The sequence below is a fragment of the Ovis canadensis genome, chromosome 2 (assembly GCF_042477335.2).
Source record: "Ovis canadensis isolate MfBH-ARS-UI-01 breed Bighorn chromosome 2, ARS-UI_OviCan_v2, whole genome shotgun sequence".
Lineage (NCBI taxonomy): Eukaryota > Metazoa > Chordata > Mammalia > Artiodactyla > Bovidae > Ovis > Ovis canadensis.
The window spans coordinates 102,883,363-102,899,671 of record NC_091246.1 but is presented as its reverse complement, the minus strand read 5'-3'; the positions used below and the strand labels follow the sequence as shown (position 1 = coordinate 102,899,671).

Below are 16,309 nucleotides of genomic sequence, written 5' to 3'. Positions count from 1 at the left end.
CTCCTGGGGCCTGTCACCCAGTGCCGCGTCTCACATGACGCAGTGGACCTCTGCTGAACCCGAGTCATAGCCCATCTAGGGCAGAGGTGCTGGAGACCGTCTCGTGTACCTGACCTTGTCCTTCTTCCTCAGGCAGGGGAGCTGTCTGTCAAGCTGGACCCCTACATCCGGACCCAGAGGAGAGACTGGGATGGCGGATCTGCTGAGACACACATCTGGCCCTTGATCAAACTGGTGGAAGTGACCCTTCCCAAATCAGAGCTGATTCCAGAAGGGGTTGTGCTGGTGGACATTCCAGGCACAGGCGACTTCAATAGCAAGAGGGACGAGATGTGGAAAAAGGTGATTCTCTTCCACAGGGCTTCACTCCCTCTCTCTCCATCCCCAAGTTCTCTGTAAAGCGGCAAAGGATGTTCCACTTTCCACTTAATGGATTTTATGAGCTCGAGAGAGTTAAATTCTCCCATGTTCTAAGCTTTAGGGCAATGGGAGGATATGGGTGGCAAGGGACACCGAGGAGGGAGGAATCACGAGATAGGCCTGGGAGCTGGAGCTAAACTGTGGTACATGAGAAGGGCCAGCAACAGAGGGGCCCGAGAGTGAGCAGGGGAGACAAGGTCAGAGTGAGACAGGGAGGGCAACATTTGGGTCCAAAGCAGAGAAGCCAATAGCCACGCACCAAGGAACCAGAAGGCTGCTCCTGGCTTTGGCTGTAAGGAGTTGTTGGTAAGTTGCTAAGTCATGTTGGACTCTTTGTGACCTGTGGACTGTAGCCCACCAGGCTCCTCTCTTATGGGATTTCCCAGGCAAGAATACTGGAGCTGGTTGCCATTTCCTCCTCCAGGGGATCTTCCCAGCCCAGGCATTGAACGCACACCTCCTGCATCGGCAGGCAGATTCTTTACCACTGAGCCACCTGGGAAGCCCTTGGGCAAGGTGGGGTGGGCTTTAATACCATGCCTCCTGGGGAAGCTCCAAGGGGGTGAGTGACAGAGAAAGAAAGGCAGAAGCTCAGGCTGCAGGATTGTGGGGGGGAGCATGGGGCACAGGACAGAGCTGGAAGGGGCTGGGAGGGTCAGCAGAGGTCCATGAGTCATCAGCAGCACAGAGGCTGCCAAAATTCTCTCTGCTGGACTGCTGCTTCCCTGGTGTATGTAGACTTTAAATTCCCCAGATTTGTGCTAAATGAATGACTGTGGGCCAGGGGAGCTTCGCAACTGTGGTTTTCCATAAAGATCGGGATGGCAGCTTACAGATAAGCAGGCTGTGCCCTGATTTTACAGCTAAGGAAAGGAAGGCTCAGAGACGGGAAGTCCTTTGCCCAAAACCAAACAGCTACCAAGTGGCAGAATTTAAACCGGAGAGCAGAATCCTGCCTTCTCAGCTGAGGCTCTGTCTCTCAACCTCCAGAAAGCCCCCTAACAATTCTCTTTTTTTTTTAAATTTATTTATGTTTGGCTGCGCTGGGTCTTTGCTGTTGGGTACAGGCTTTCTCTAGCAGTGGTGAGCAGGGGCTAGTCGATAGTTGCAGCGTGTCGGCTTCTCACTGCACTGGCTTCTCTTGTTGGAGAGCTCGGGCTTTCGGTAGCTGCCCAGGTTTCAGCAGGGCTTCATGCACGAGCTTCAGTAGCTGCAACACCCACCCTCATTAGCTGTGGACCCTAGAGGGGGCAGGCTTCAGTAGCGGTGGTGCACGGGCTTAGCTGCTCCGTGGTGTGTGGGATCTTCCTGGATCCGGGATGGAACCCATGTCTCCTGCACTGGCAGGCGGATTCTTCAGCACTGAGCCACCTGGGAAGCTTCCCTAATAGTTCTTTAAGGTGGAGGCAGTCTCCCAGTGTCCTTCATCCTTGGTGGCCTGCTCAGGCCTGGCCAGGAGAGCCTTTGTTTCTGCAGGGTTTCAGGTCTCGGGGTGGAATCCGCCACCTCCTCGAGTTCCAGGCGAGCGTGGGGAGTGACAGCCTCAGGGGGTGGCCGGCCTCTGGCACAAGATGGAGCCGTGGCCGCTGCCAGTTCAGACACACTGGGAAGCTTATCAAAGGCCACTCAGAACAGAGGAGCCAGCAGACCTGGCTCAGAACCCGGGCTCTGAGGAGGTTGGGCTGAAGTGAAGCGATGGTTCCCAGCTTGCTCTGCTTGGCAACAGCTCCCCCACATTCTTGTGGTTTTGTGATATCCTCTCAGGAAAAGTTACTAGACTCCCCTCCATCCAGGGAGGACAGAATTCAACCCCCTCCCCTACCCCCCCAGCTGCCAGCAGTGCCCTCCCTAAACTAAAACCATTAACTCAAATTCCCCTGTGCTGCCACCTAAGTGTCACCTGACCTCTCAGAGGCCCATTCTCACTGCAAGGAGGGAGGTGAGTGGGGGCCATTCCACCCCCTCCCAGTTCCAGAGGCTCTTGTCTTATAGATTGGCCTTTTCTGGCAGGGCCTGAAATTCAACCACTGCAACTTTTATGATCGAGGTCCTCTTTTGTTTGGCTTCCCTGCTGGCTCAGAGAGTAAAGAATCTGCCTGCCATGCAGGAGACCTGGGTTAGATCCCTGGGTTGGGAAGATCCCCTGGAGAAGGAAATGGCAACCCACTTCAGTATTCTTGCCTGGGAAATCCCATGGACAGAGGAGCCTGGAGAGTTATGCAGTCCATAGGGTTGCAGAGAATTGGACATGACTGAGCGACCAAACAACAATAATAACAGCAATTCACCAGGACCAGGGGGATGCAAGTGAAAGAGACCCCGCCCTGGAGGAGGAGCTGGCAGGCTTCGTCTTCCACAAGCGATAGAATTGTTGGAAGCTTCCCTGAATTGGTTATAACTTGGGAAGTGGGAGGGAGAGATGGGTTTTATTTTCCTGCCTGAAATTGAGTCCATCCATGTAGGGGAGGAGCTTCAGGACCCAGATTTGTGTGCCCTTAAGTCAGTCCTCTGCCTCGTGGGGTCTACTATGTACCTTTTCTATAAACAATGAAATCTGTTTGACTCTTGAGATGGTTGCTTTCAAAACAATGATCCATGAAGCCAAGAGGTTCATGGGCAGAGGATGGGGGGTGCAGAGAAGATGGGGGCTCCAAACCCTCCACTTCAAATTCAACTAAAGCTGTTCTACTTAAAAAAAATCAAGTTGGACCATTGGAGTTCTTCCTAAGATTTCATTTGGAAAAGAGATCCACTGCCAAAAATAAGTTTGAACCCCTCTGCTCTACACCATGGTTTCTTAGCCCCAGCTCTTCTGACTTGGGGGTGGAGAGGGTAGAGAAATTCCTTGCTGTAGGGGCCCAACCTAGGCATTATGGGATGCTTACAGCATCTATGGCCTCTGCCCGCTAGCGTCCCCTCCAGTCTGAATAGTTAGAAATGTCTCCCGGCATTGTCAAAGGCCCACTAGTTAAGAATCAGCGGCACAGAGCAAATAATGATTTAGTGAGCAACTCACAAACTTGTCACACCTTTATGTGCAAAGTGTTATTCTGAGGACCCATAAAACAAATTCAATCCTGGAGTTGGACCAGTTTTCCATTTATATGGAGAGATGAGATGGGTAAAACAATGCAGTCCGAGAAATGTCACAATTGCTTGTTGTATGTCTGATAAAGCAATACGTATGCTGTCAAATCATTAAGTTACAATTTCATGTTCAGTTCAATCATATGGGTTTCTGGCTCCCTGCTGCCACCTTGTGGTCATGCTCTGCATATGCAGGGCAAGCCAGACATCAAAATAATGCTCCGCAGTGACAGCTTTGGGATAAACGCATGACCAGGACTAGTTCCAGAAAAACAGGACTTCTCCCTAGAGGACAGCTTAGTAAATCAAGCTAGTGAGGGATCTGGGACTGAAGGTATGATTTCTTGAATTCTATCAATGACTAATGCCACAAACATCTATGAGGCTTCTAGTATGGGCAAGGTACTGTGTTTGAGGTGCTACGGATTCCAAGCTGAATGATGTGGCCCCTTCCCATCCAGCACCTTGCAGTCTGGGTGGGGAGCGGGGGAGGGGTGCAGAGTGCCAACCTTGTACAGTATAGTAGCTGTACAGTAGCTCTGCCTGAGAAGCACCAGGGCAGGTAAGTACAGGTGCTATGGGATGCAGAGATGGGGTGACCAACCTAGCCTCAGGTGGCCCTTGGTGATCTCAGAGGCCAAACGGAGGTCAAGCAGAGGTTGTGGCAAGAGCAAAGACCCCAAGATAGATGCGCAGCTTACACCCACGGATGTGCAAGAAGCTCATGTGGCTGCTGCATAGAGTGTACTGGCGGGGGTTGGTGAGAGATGGGGCTGGACAGAGAGCTGGGGCAGAGCCCGGAGTTCGGACGCGACACATGAAGGAAACACGTCCAGTACTCTTTTCTGGAGACTCCCGTGGATGGAGAAGCCTGGCAGGCTACAGTCCATGGGGTCACAAAGAGTTGGGCAACTGAGCGGCTAACATGCTGCAACCGAGGCACCATGTATGCTCTTAAGCACGCTGTGGTCGTGTTTCACAGACCATCGACAAGTGCTCTGTGATCTGGGTGATCAGTGACATTGAAAGGATTTCTGGAGGGAGAGCCCACGAGGACCTTCTGAACGAGAGCGTGAAAGCCTGCCAGAGAGGGTTCTGCAGGGACCTGGCCCTGGTGGTCACCAAGGCCGACAAGCTCCACCTGCCGGAATACCTGAGGTATGGCTCTGGGCGTGCAGGGACGCGGGCTTCCCTCTGTGGGTCCCAGGCAAAACGACAGAGCTTTGACTCATGGGCATTGTGGACACAGGCAAGTGACCATTGGTGATGAAAGAGATGCCTGGGTGACTTCTGGGCCATCGGGTGGGTTGTCTTGAGAATCTTCCAGAGCAGCTGCTTAACGCCCAAGAGGCTGAATTCTGCATAGCTCCAGGGACGCCACTCATGGGTCTGAGATGCAAACAGTAGCTCCTGGTGTTTCACAATGGGATGGACCTGCCTGCCGCCACGGATGTGGGAAGCGTAGATGCCCCACAGCTAGGAGACACTTCCTATAACACTGTCTGGGTGGTGCAGCTTTGAATTGTTAGATTCTGTTTCAGATTTATTTAGGCCACCACACTATTAAGTAGAGTTTCCTGTGTTAGATAGTAGGTTCTCACGAGCTACGTATTTTATACATAGTGTATATATATATACGTGAATCGCAATCTCCCTGTTCATCCCACTTCCCCATTCCCTGCTTAAAGTCCAGACATTTGTTCTCTATGTCGGTGTCTATTTCCGCTTTGCAAATAGGTTCATCAGTACCATTTTTTCTATTTGTTTTTCTCTTTCTGACTTGCTTCACACTCTGTATGATTCTCTCTAAAATGTCCATCAACAGAGGTCTGCACCTTGACTGGGATAGGGGTGGGGGCACAGAAAATCCCACCGACAATGAAATAACAAGAAATTAAGATACTACCATCAAATGGACCCTGGAGGTGGGCCAGAGCCTAAAGGCTGAAGAATGAGTTTAGGGAGAGAACAAAGGCGTGCTTTCAGGGCAAGTCAAGACTGCCGAGACACATCATGAGATAAGTAATTCTTCCATTTTTCATTTCAGGGAAAGAAAAGTGGGAAACGTAAGTATGGACTAGTTGTTTTCTTTTTTAAAGCTCGATTGAGATGTAATTGACAGACCAAAGTTTGGACAAGTTATTTTTAAACAATACTTTTTATGACTTAGGGAAGGAAATGGCAACCCACTCCAGCATTCTTGCTTGAAAATCCCGTGGACTGAGGAGCCTAGTAGGCTACAGCCCAAGGGGTCACAAAGAGTCGGACACGACTGAGCGACCTCACTTTTTATGACTAGTGTTATATGACGGGAACACCTGCACACCTGTCTGGGTTAAATGAAGAGCAGCCACCTAAATGTTCCCTTTATTTAAATGTTTCCCCCTTACCCCTTTATTAATCTTGATAACCCTGCATTCTTGGCCATGCTGTTATTTCTTCTTATAATCCAGCAAGCTATTCAAAGTCAGCGAGAAGCTGTTTTAGAAAGAAATGAAATGATAAAGCTACAGAGGAATAAAATTCTCAAGGATAAACTCAAGGTGAGTGAACAGATTCTGCTATGCATTTTTCTGCTTTTCAGCGCCTCAGACTTTGAGACACACGTGCCTGTTTGGGCAAAAGCTTTAAAGTAGACTATGTGCCCTATTGATTACTTTGTAACCTTAGGCAAATTACTGTACCTGTCTGAGCCTCCATTTTCTCATCTGTAAAGTTGGGAAGTAATAATGTCTACTGAGTGTATGGTTTACTGAGAGCCATGAGCAGATAAAATCAGGGATTATCATGCAGGTTGAAGTGTGCTTGGCTAGAGGGACGCAGAGGGGCGGTGGGAACTCAGAGGAAGGATCCTCAGTCATGCTGGCAGTTGGGGTAGGTGGTGTGAGAAGTTCAGGGAAAACTCCTCAGCCTCTTGAGCAGAATTTTAAAAAATCAGTAGTCTTGGGTGAGGAGACGTAATAGGAGAAAGGGCATTCGAGACAGAAGGAAGAACGTAATTGAAAAAAATCTGCTTTGCTGGGTGAACTACAGGCAAATAGGTTTGAATAGCTAAACAAAGGGCATATGCTGTGTTGGGATATAAGGTCTGAGCTCTATTTTTCAAGTTTGAATAATTGGCCTATGGGAATCTTGGTGTTCCTCAAGTTATTTTTATTATTCTGTTACTAAAATAGTTAGAAACATAAAACTCCTTCCTGTAATAGTCTTATGCAACCTTAAACCTGAAACCAATTGAAGATAAATATAAAGAAAACCACCTCAATGTTAGATGTGGTAGTTGAGGTGGCTTTGCTGAAACTCAGTCTTCAGGGCTGGATTTAATAGGAAAAGCATATGCCCCTGCAGCCAGTTCTATAGTTAACTGCTTTCTGTATTTTGACTTCAATTATTTGGATGCAGAAAATGTCTGGTGTACAATGTGGAGCTGAACATTGCAAAGCTTTTGTTTCTAATTCAGAATAATCAGACCTCATGCATAAGCCAAGGTCTTCTACCAAGCAACTCCTGAATGCTGATTTTAACGAGGCAGTAACTCAGAAGAGCTGTTCTTGTTCTCATTAATTGTGGAGGACATAATTATATTGTTTCTGGAAGTAGAAACAGAAAATATTGGGTTGGCCAAAAAGTTTGTTCGAGGTTGCGTGCCATATTATGGACAAACCTGAACGAACTTTTTGGCCAACCCAATACCTCAATCTACAATTCATGATTTTATTTACTGCTAATAAATGTGGCAAACTGGTGTGTATGAGATGGGGTCTGTGCAAAAATGTCAGCTTGCAGATGCCTATGGTTCTGACTCTTAAGGGCACAAGTTCTTTAAAGTCTGCACACCTACCCCTCTGATGGCTACATAACACCTTCATTCTCCAGCCACCTTTTTTTCAGTCTGAATTGTTGTGAAACCTTTACTTGTCCTGCAGGCCTTCATTTGGAGCATATTTTAATTTAGCCATGGAAAAAATGAGGCAGAATTTGATTATATAGCCATTCATAGAAATGTGTATGCTTATTTTTTTAATTACAAAAATGAAAATTAAGAAAAAAATATTCATAGAAAATGACCGACTCCTGGGACTACTCTTATTGATCTCAATTTGGGGATATTTTAGAAAGGCGATTTTCTCAGTAGTATGGAGAACATGTGTGTGCTAAGTTGCTCAGTCGTGTCCGACTCTTTGCGACCCTATGGGCCATAGCCTGCCAGGCTCCTCTGTCTATGGGATCCTTCAGCCAAGAATACTGGAGTGGGTAGCCATCCCCTTCTCCAGATCCTCCCAACCTAGGGATTGAACCCACGTCTCTGACGTTTCCTGCATTGGCAGGCGGGTTCTTTACCGCTACTGCCTCCTGGGAAGCCCAGTATGGAGAACGGATAGTGGGAAGAGGGGGTGGTGAAGACTGGAGGTAGACAGATGAGCTGAGGAGGCTTTTTCTGTAATCTAGGTGGTGTTACAAAAATTAAAAAAGGAGTGATGGGAACCTGAGTCAGCCAGAGGAACTCAGAGGAAGGATCCTCAGTCACGCTGGCAGTTAGGGTAGGTGGTGTTGAGAAGTTCAGGGAAAACTGAAAGCTCAGGATGGCTGACTGTACGTGGCAGGCGAGAGAGAGCTGGGTTTTGATGTTCAGGCATGGCTTTTGAGCTGATTATTACACTGCATTTTGCCTTTGCTTTAGCAAACCTGTAAAGAAAACCGGCACCACTGTTCCTGTGTGTTCCTCTTTTTACTTGCACACAATTACCATGCTCACACTTCTGACCACAGATGTGTGGCGTTTTCCCCACACCGAACAATTCTCCCTGATCTCAGCGGGGTGCCTTACAGTTTAACTCAGTTTGACACTGTCTACTTGGAAAGAGGGCTTCCCAGGTGGCTCAGTGGTGTAGAATCCGCCTGCCGATGCAGGAGACGTGGGTTTGATCCCTGGGTCAGGAAAATCCCCTGGAAGAGGAAAGGGCAACCCACTCCAGTATTCTTGTCTGGGAAATCCCATGGACAGAGGAGCCTGGCAGGCTAAAGTCCATGGGGTTGCCAGAGAGCTGGATACGACTAAACAACAACAACCACCTGGAGATAGCATCAGACCCCACAGGTTAAGGGTTTAGTCCCACAAGACTGCCCCCACTTCAGATACGGATCGCAAGAAGTGGGTCCCCCGGTTACGCACGACTGCTGACTTCATTACAAACTGGTTCCTGTGACTTCCTCTCCCTTGGATTCAGTTATTTGCAAGAACAGCTCACAGAACTCAGTGGATCAATTACTCACATTTACCAGTTTACTACATAATAAAGAATTTGGTATAAATGAACAGCCAGATCAAGATACACGTAGGGCAAGGTCTGGGAGGCTTCCCAGGGCCGGAGCTTCAGTCCCATGAAATTGGAGTGCATTCCTCTCCAAGTATGTGAATGTCTTCACCAACCTGGAAGTTCTCTGAACCCTATGTTATTGGGAATTTATGGAGCTTCCTCATGTAGACATGATCAATTATGAACTACATTTCCAGCTCTTCTCTCCTCTCTGGAGAAAGGGGGTATGCTTAGAAATCCCAAGGGATTCGGGAGTTCTGTGCTGGGAACTGGGGTCAAAGACTAAATTTTAGAATCAAAGATTTTCCCAACACCTCTTTGTATAAGGGTCTCAGGAGCCCTGTGTCAGGAACTCAGGGCAGAAGCTGATAGACAGAGAGACAGATATTATTTCACAATACCTTATTGTTTTACTCAGTTTAAATATCATATGAACTCGTTGCTTTTCACAGAATTATTGTGTTCTGTTTGATGTTCAAGTTCACATATTGGCCCTTAATTTAAGCTGAATCCTTTCAGCATCAGACATTAAAAATCAATATCCTCATATCAATAACCTCAGATACGCAGATGACACCGCCCTAATGGCAGAAAGCGAGGAGGAACTAAAGAACCTTTTGATGAAGGTAAAAGAACAGTGAATGAAAACTGGCTTAAAACCCAGGGTTCAAAAAACTAAGATCATGGCTTGCAGTTTCATCACTTCATGGCAAGTAGATAGGGAAACAGTGGAAACAGTGACAGACTTTATTTTCTTGGGCTCCCAAATCACTGAAGATGGTGACTGCAGCCATGAAATTAAAAGACGCTTGCTCCTTGGAATAAAAGCTATGACAAGCCTAGATAGCATATTAAAAAGCAGAGACATTACTTTGCTGACAAATGTCCATCTAGTCAAGCGTATGGTTTTTAAAGTAGTTATGTATGGATGCAAGGGTTGGACTATAAAGAAAGCTGAGTGCCGAAGAATTGATGCTTCTGAACTGTGGTGTTGGAGAAGACTCGAGAATTCCTTGGACAACAAGGAGATCAAACCAGTCAATCTGAAAGGAAATCAGTCCTGAATATTCATTGGAAGGACTGATGCTGAAGCTGAAGCTTCAATACTTTAGCCACCTGATGTGAAGAGCCAACTCATTTGAAAAGACACTGATGCCGGGAAAGATCTCCTGCTGGGCAGAGAAGGGGGCAACAGAGGATGAGATGGTTGAATGGCATCACTGACTGAATGGACGTGAGTTTGAGCCAGCTCCAGGAGATAGTGAAGGACAAGGAAGCCTGGCGTCCTGCAGTCCATGGGTCTCAAAGAGTCGGATGCTACTTAGCAACTAAAAACAACAAGACGTTATAAGACTATCTTTGCTCCCTGGCAGCAAGTTTATATTCAGACCAATTTTTTTTTTCTCTGTCCCAAAACATGGACCTATTGCTCATTCTTTTAGTGAATGAGTGAGTGAAAATCGCTCAGTCATGTCTCTTTGTACCCCATGGACTATACAGTCCATGGATCCATGGAATTCTCCAGGCCAAAATACTGGAGTGGGTAGCCGTTCCCTTCTCCAGAGGATCTTCCCAACCCAGGGATCTAACCCAGGCTTCCTGCATTGCAGGCAGATTCTTTATCAGCTGAGCCACCAGGGAAGCCCAAGAGTAGAGAATAATATTAAAAATAAAGGTTAGGGCACAAGGGGTATATAGCAAAAAGCTCGTACAAGTAAAAGAAGTAGACGGGTGTTATCACTGCAAAATGATTTAAGTGACAAAGCTAGATTTTTTAAAAAATGGGGTTACAACTAATTAAAAAAGATACACACACCCCAATGTTCGCATCATTATTTACAGTTGCCAAGACACGGAAACAGTCTAAGTGGCCATCAGCAGATGAATGGCTGAGTAATATTCTGCTGTGTGTGTGTATATAAATATATACATACACACACACACACATATATATATATATACACATAGAGCACATCTTCTTCGTCTGTTCCTAGCATTTCTATGAACACTGGGTGCATGTATCTTAGAGGTTTCTCCAGATACATGCCCAGGATCCAGGATTGCTGGATCCCATGGTAACTCTTGTTTTTTTAAAGGTTAAATACACTTCTGAACTATTTTCTGTATACACTTCCATACACAAAAATAGAATTGCTATTTTTTAACTCCGCAGAGAATCTCTGCAACAATGTCCTCACGACCTCTGACCTGGCGAGGGGGACAGATGGGAACATCTGACCTTGAGGATGTTGCTCATTCCTTATGGGGCTCGTGCAGAACTGAAAGTGGATGAGCTCAAGTTTGCTGAAGGCTCTGGTGAAGCGGGTGCATGGCTGCCTTTGTGGTGGCTGAGTGATTCTGTTCCCTGTGTGCCTCTCTCACTTCAGAGAAAACTGCCAGCTGACTCCAGGGTTCTGGAAGCCTCTGAGCTGGTGTACACCGTCAGCGCCCAGGAGTACTGGCAGCAGGCGCTCCTCACCGAGGAGGAAACTGGTAACTCACATAAATACATGTATTTTTATCTCACTCACTAAAATTCTCACGAATAAGCTTGGCACTCTGAGTTTCCCACCCTAGAACTTTCTGTGCCACACTTCTAGCTTGCCAGTTTCCACACCTATGAGCAAATGTGTGTGTTCTGCATTGTTGTGGTTCCTGATGCTTCACTGCTGACCTCCCATCTGTAGTCGCTGATCCTAGACTGGGAAGACAGGAAGATTGGTTTCATGAGCATCCCACCCACAGAGGACCTCAACTGAAGTTGATTCAGACTGCCATCCTGATCTGTTCATTTTCAGGAATGCTGTTTCCTATGAACTCTGGCCTTTTCAAACTGTTTGTGTTGCCTGTGAATTCCAGAAATCCCCAAGCTGAGAGAATATATCAGGAGAAGACTCCTGGATAAGAAGAAGAGGATGGTGACCAAGTACGTCACTGAAGCTTTTGGCCTGTTGCTCCTCACAGACAGTTTCAGCTGCACGGACCACGTGCAGGTATGCTGGGGAGACCCCTGGGCTGTGTGTCCTTTGCCTCCCAGCCTGAGCAGAACCCTCCCCCTTACCAAGTTAGAGAATTAACTTGGAATGACTTTTCTTCTCTGACCAGAGGAACACCCTAAACTCAGAGATTCTAAAGAAAATAAAGATAATCTGAGGGTTAACATTGTAACCTTTGAGTAAGGAAAGAAAAGAATGTGGTTTTTTTTTTTCTTTTTTCACTTGTGACAGATAGGCGGAGAGGGAAAGTTAAAAATAGTCACTTTAGACTCTCCTGAGACTTGAATCAGGTAGAGTGTGTTTAATGGTAGGAGAGATGTGTCGTCTTCTGCTGGAATAAGCTGAGCTTTCCTGGTGGCTCAATGGTAAAGAATCTGCCTGCCAATGTAGGTTTGATCCCTGAGTCAGGAAGATCTCCTACAGAAAGAAATGGCAACCCACTCCAGCATTCTTGCCTGGAGAATCCCATGGGCAAAGGAGCCTGGTGGGCTACAGTCCATGGGGTTACAAAGAGTCAGACACGACTAAGCGACTTAGCTCACAAGCATGTAAAAAGGATATGCTGCTAAATTATAAGCTTGGAAGAAAAATCTGCAGCCAGAATAAATCACCAAAAGCATTGCTTCCTTGTGAGGGATTGAATATACAGACAGACGGGCATATGTAAAAACAGAATTTTGGCCCACCATCTACAACCACCAGCCTAGGAAGCCAACCCCTGATCTACAAGAAACAGCTCACGAAGTCAGCCTGCTCTATCTCAGACATGTAGGAAGTTAGACTGCTATCTCTGATAACAATCGAAGAAGCAAAGCAATACCTTCTGTAACAATCAGCCCCAAATCGCCAGACCCTGGTTAAGGGCTAAGGGCTTCCCTGTGTGCTGTGCTAAGTCACTCAGTCCTATCCAACTCTTTGCGACCCCATGGACTGTAGCCCACCAGGCTCAAGGGCTTCCCTAACCTTTTTTTAATTTTTTACCCTTCATCCATATTTTATTGCAAAGAGATTACCATGATGCTTAGGTATTTTAAAACATGAGCTTACAGAACAGGAAAATAATTTTTAACAACCTGAAACACACAAAAACAATCCATCTAATTCAGATGACTAGAGGTATGGCTGGGAAGTTACAGCTCCCGTCCAGAGTAAACCCTTTAGCAATGATGGCGCTGCCTGTAATTCTGCAAATGACCCTCTCCCAGCAGACCTCACCATTCTGTTGACACTCACATTTTTGCTATAACTGGCTAGCCATTAAACTCTCATCACAGACAACCCTGTTAGCTCACGGGCTTCCCTAATCTTTATCCCTGCTTCCAACAAGGACCAATCAAGGGAAGATGAATGTATTCATTATTTTAGAAATTCTACATAAAAAGTGCCAAATAGAGCAAGATTCGCCATCTTTTCACTCATCCTCATGAATCACATAGGATCCCTGCATCTAGGTCCCCATTCACAGCTGCCCCATGCCAGGGGTCTCTGTTCACGGTGCTGAAAGCCTTCCCACCCCTCTGCCTGCCTTTGTGCGCTCAAGTCATGTCTGAGTCTTTGCAACCGCATGGACTAGCCTGCCAAGCTCCGCTGTCTATGGGATTCTCCAGGCAAAAATACTGGAATGGAGTGGGTAGCCATTCCCTTCTCCAGGGGATCTTCTCGACCCAGGGATTGAATCTGCCCACACTGCAGGCAGATTCTTCACTGTCAAGCCCCTAGGGAAGCCCCTGGCCTGCCTTTGAGTACCTGCCAAATGCAGACACTGCCCACTGACTCCCTTACTACAGCAAGCTCTGAATTAACAGCCTTTGGACGTTCTCATTTGGTTGGCGTTTCTTTATTTCCATACTTGCTGTCATCTATCATATTTGCTCAGCCAAGCTGTCTGACCTATTATTACGTAGAAAAGGGAAGGGGTAGAGAAATGTATGATCTGGTTGGTCCCGATTACATGGGACAGTCAACCTGGAGGGTCCAGTGGAGAGACTAGCTGAGGCAGCTGGTCTGGATGTGACTTCAGTGTGAAAAGGGGGCAATGTTGACTCTTAAACAATGTTTATTTGGCTGCACCGGGTCTTCGTTATGGCATGTGGAATCTAGTTCTCCAGCCAGGGATCAAACCCGGGCCGCCTGCTTTGGGAGCTCAGTCCAGGGAGCCCCTGGGAAGACCTGCAATGTCAACTTTTACTAGTCCATGCGGTGTTGGTCAAATGTCTTTGCTGTTGTCGTTTAGTCACTGAGTCGTGTCCGACTCTTTGAGACTCCACGCCAGGCTTCCCTGTCCTTCACTGTCTCCTGGAGCTTGCTCAAACCCATGTCCATTGAGTGGGTGATGCCATCCAACCATCTCATCCTCTGTCGTCCCCCTCTCCTCCTGCCCTCCATCTTCCCCAGTGTTAGGGTCTTTTCCATTTTAAAAATTCTACATAAAAACTGCCAAATAGAGCAAGATTTACCATCTTTTCCCTCATATTTCTTACTCGGTGTTTGTTCTAGTTCTGTGAAAACAAGAAGAAAAAAAAAACACCTTTATGGAATTTGAGATTTCCTATTTTGACTTTTGTCCTCTGAAATACTAGTGAAGGTTTTGACATTCCAACTTCCCGAAAAAATTCTTCGGGGTGAAAGTTGCCTTGCTGCCCAGCCAAAGATTGCTTTTGGAAGTGCTGATGGAAAATGAATCAGATGCGGTGCTGTGTGTGGTTGGTTTGTTTGATAAACACCGGGACAAAGCCTTCTGCAGTCCAAGCTGGAGTGTGATATGGAAGTACAGCCTCAGTTCTCTCCTTGTATCCAGACTCTAGGCGACAGAAGACACAGAGGAGGGGGCTGGCTGGAATTCTATCCTAGCCTTTTAGAGGGGGTTGCCAGCAGCCTTCCTCAAAATTCTTTGGCCTCACATATCAGTCTCAGCCTTGCTTCTTTGATCGAAAGTTGGAAGGCAAGAGTTTTGTCAGTTTCTTTGTATTCTTGGGGGGAAAAAACCCTAAAATTGTATGTGATGGACCATTTTTTTTAAGATTGCAACTCAAACTCAAAAATTAGAGAATAATGATTTCATTTTATATTTTAAAAATTAATTAATTTCATTTTTGGTCGTGCTGGGTCTTCATAGCTGTGCACTGGCGTTTGTCTAGGTGTGGCAAGCAAGGGGTACGCTCTTAGTTGGGGTGTGAAGGCTTTCCATTGCGTGGCTTCTCTTGGGGTTCCCAGGCCCCAGAGCACAGGCTACCGTAGTTGTGCACGGGCTTAGTTGCTCTGGGGCCTGTGGAATCTTCTCAGACCAGGGATTAAACCCATGTCCCCTGCATTGGCAGTTGGATTCTCAACCACCAGACCCCCCAGAGAAGTCCAGTTAGTGGTTTTAAATGAACAAGGATCTCACGTTTATTTTTAAGAATTAATGGGAAGTTGATTATGACAATCTCAATGCTGAATGAGTCCTGCATTTATTCATAGTAGATGCCAGCCTTTTCCCCTTTCTTCATTCCCAGCCTTTCTGCTTCTTATCATTCTTTTCCTTCTTCAATAAGGATTCGTTGAGAGTGAGCCATGGTGAGACTCTTGCCTGTGGCGTTCCTTTTCATGACTTCTCTCTTCTTTCATTTTGCTCACCAGTGACACCACACATTTCAAAGAACCCAGCGAGCACTCTGAGAAAAAAGTCCTGCTTATAGAACTCCAGGGCTTCCCTGGTGGGTCAGGTGGTAAAGAATCTGTCTGTAACACAGGAGACCGGAGTTCAATCCCTAGGTCAGGAAGATCACCTGGAGAAGGGAATCGCAACCCACTCCAGTATTCTTGCATGGAGAATTCCATGGACAGAGGAGCCTGCTGAGCTACAGTATAGAACTCTAACTAGTGAAAACTCTGAAACTTCCCAGGGCATGCTTGAAATGGGATAGTTTCCATAAACTTCTGGAACTCATCTATTCTGAGACTCAGAATGTAGGAGTTTGAGGCTATTTTCAGGATCATTCAGCTCTATTCAACTTACTTCACAGACAATGCCCTTGAGGATTCAGGGATGATAAGTCATCTATGGAAGGTCACACCTTTATGCAAGAGCTGTTTCTGTCATCCAGTTTGGAATAGAATTTAAAATCCTACGTTATCCAGCCATTTTTCCATGCCACTCACTCACTCCACAAACGTTTATGGACTGCACTCTCCGTGCCATGCCTGGAATAAACAAGCACGAATAACAGTCTGTCTCTTCAGCAAGGTCCTGGCCCAGAGCAGGGAGACACGTGGCCCGAGGGAGACACAGCATAGCAGGGGTGTACCAGATGCAACGGGAGCCCAGGAAAGGGCACCCAAACTCCGCTCAGCCCAGCTCTGCTGGGGGAGTCAGGGATAGCATGACACGAGAAGTGCCTTTTGAACTTTTTCTGGGAGGACGAGAACGTGGGCAGAGCCTGTGCACAGCCAGAAGGATGGCACATTTAGGGAATGGCAGCAAGTTCATGGGCAGCTACACGGGAGCAC

The 16,309-nt window shown here is 46.9% G+C and overlaps 1 protein-coding gene across 8 annotated transcripts in view; it reads left to right on the top strand.

Moving 5' to 3' along the window:
• NUGGC (nuclear GTPase, germinal center associated) overlaps positions 1–16,309 on the top strand; it is a 49,411-nt gene that overhangs the window by 21,084 nt on the left and 12,018 nt on the right. For all 8 annotated transcript variants that reach the window (XR_011253955.1, XR_011253953.1, XR_011253954.1 and 5 more), the window contains exons 7-12: positions 133–342; positions 4,490–4,665; positions 5,555–5,573; positions 5,961–6,050; positions 11,213–11,318; positions 11,685–11,818. Coding sequence is in view for 4 of the 8 variants with exons in the window: in XM_069574179.1 (XP_069430280.1) it covers positions 133–342; positions 4,490–4,665; positions 5,555–5,573; positions 5,961–6,050; positions 11,213–11,318; positions 11,685–11,818 (735 nt within the window). In the remaining 4 variants the exon portion in view is untranslated. The remainder of the gene's footprint in view (positions 1–132; positions 343–4,489; positions 4,666–5,554; positions 5,574–5,960; positions 6,051–11,212; positions 11,319–11,684; positions 11,819–16,309) is intronic.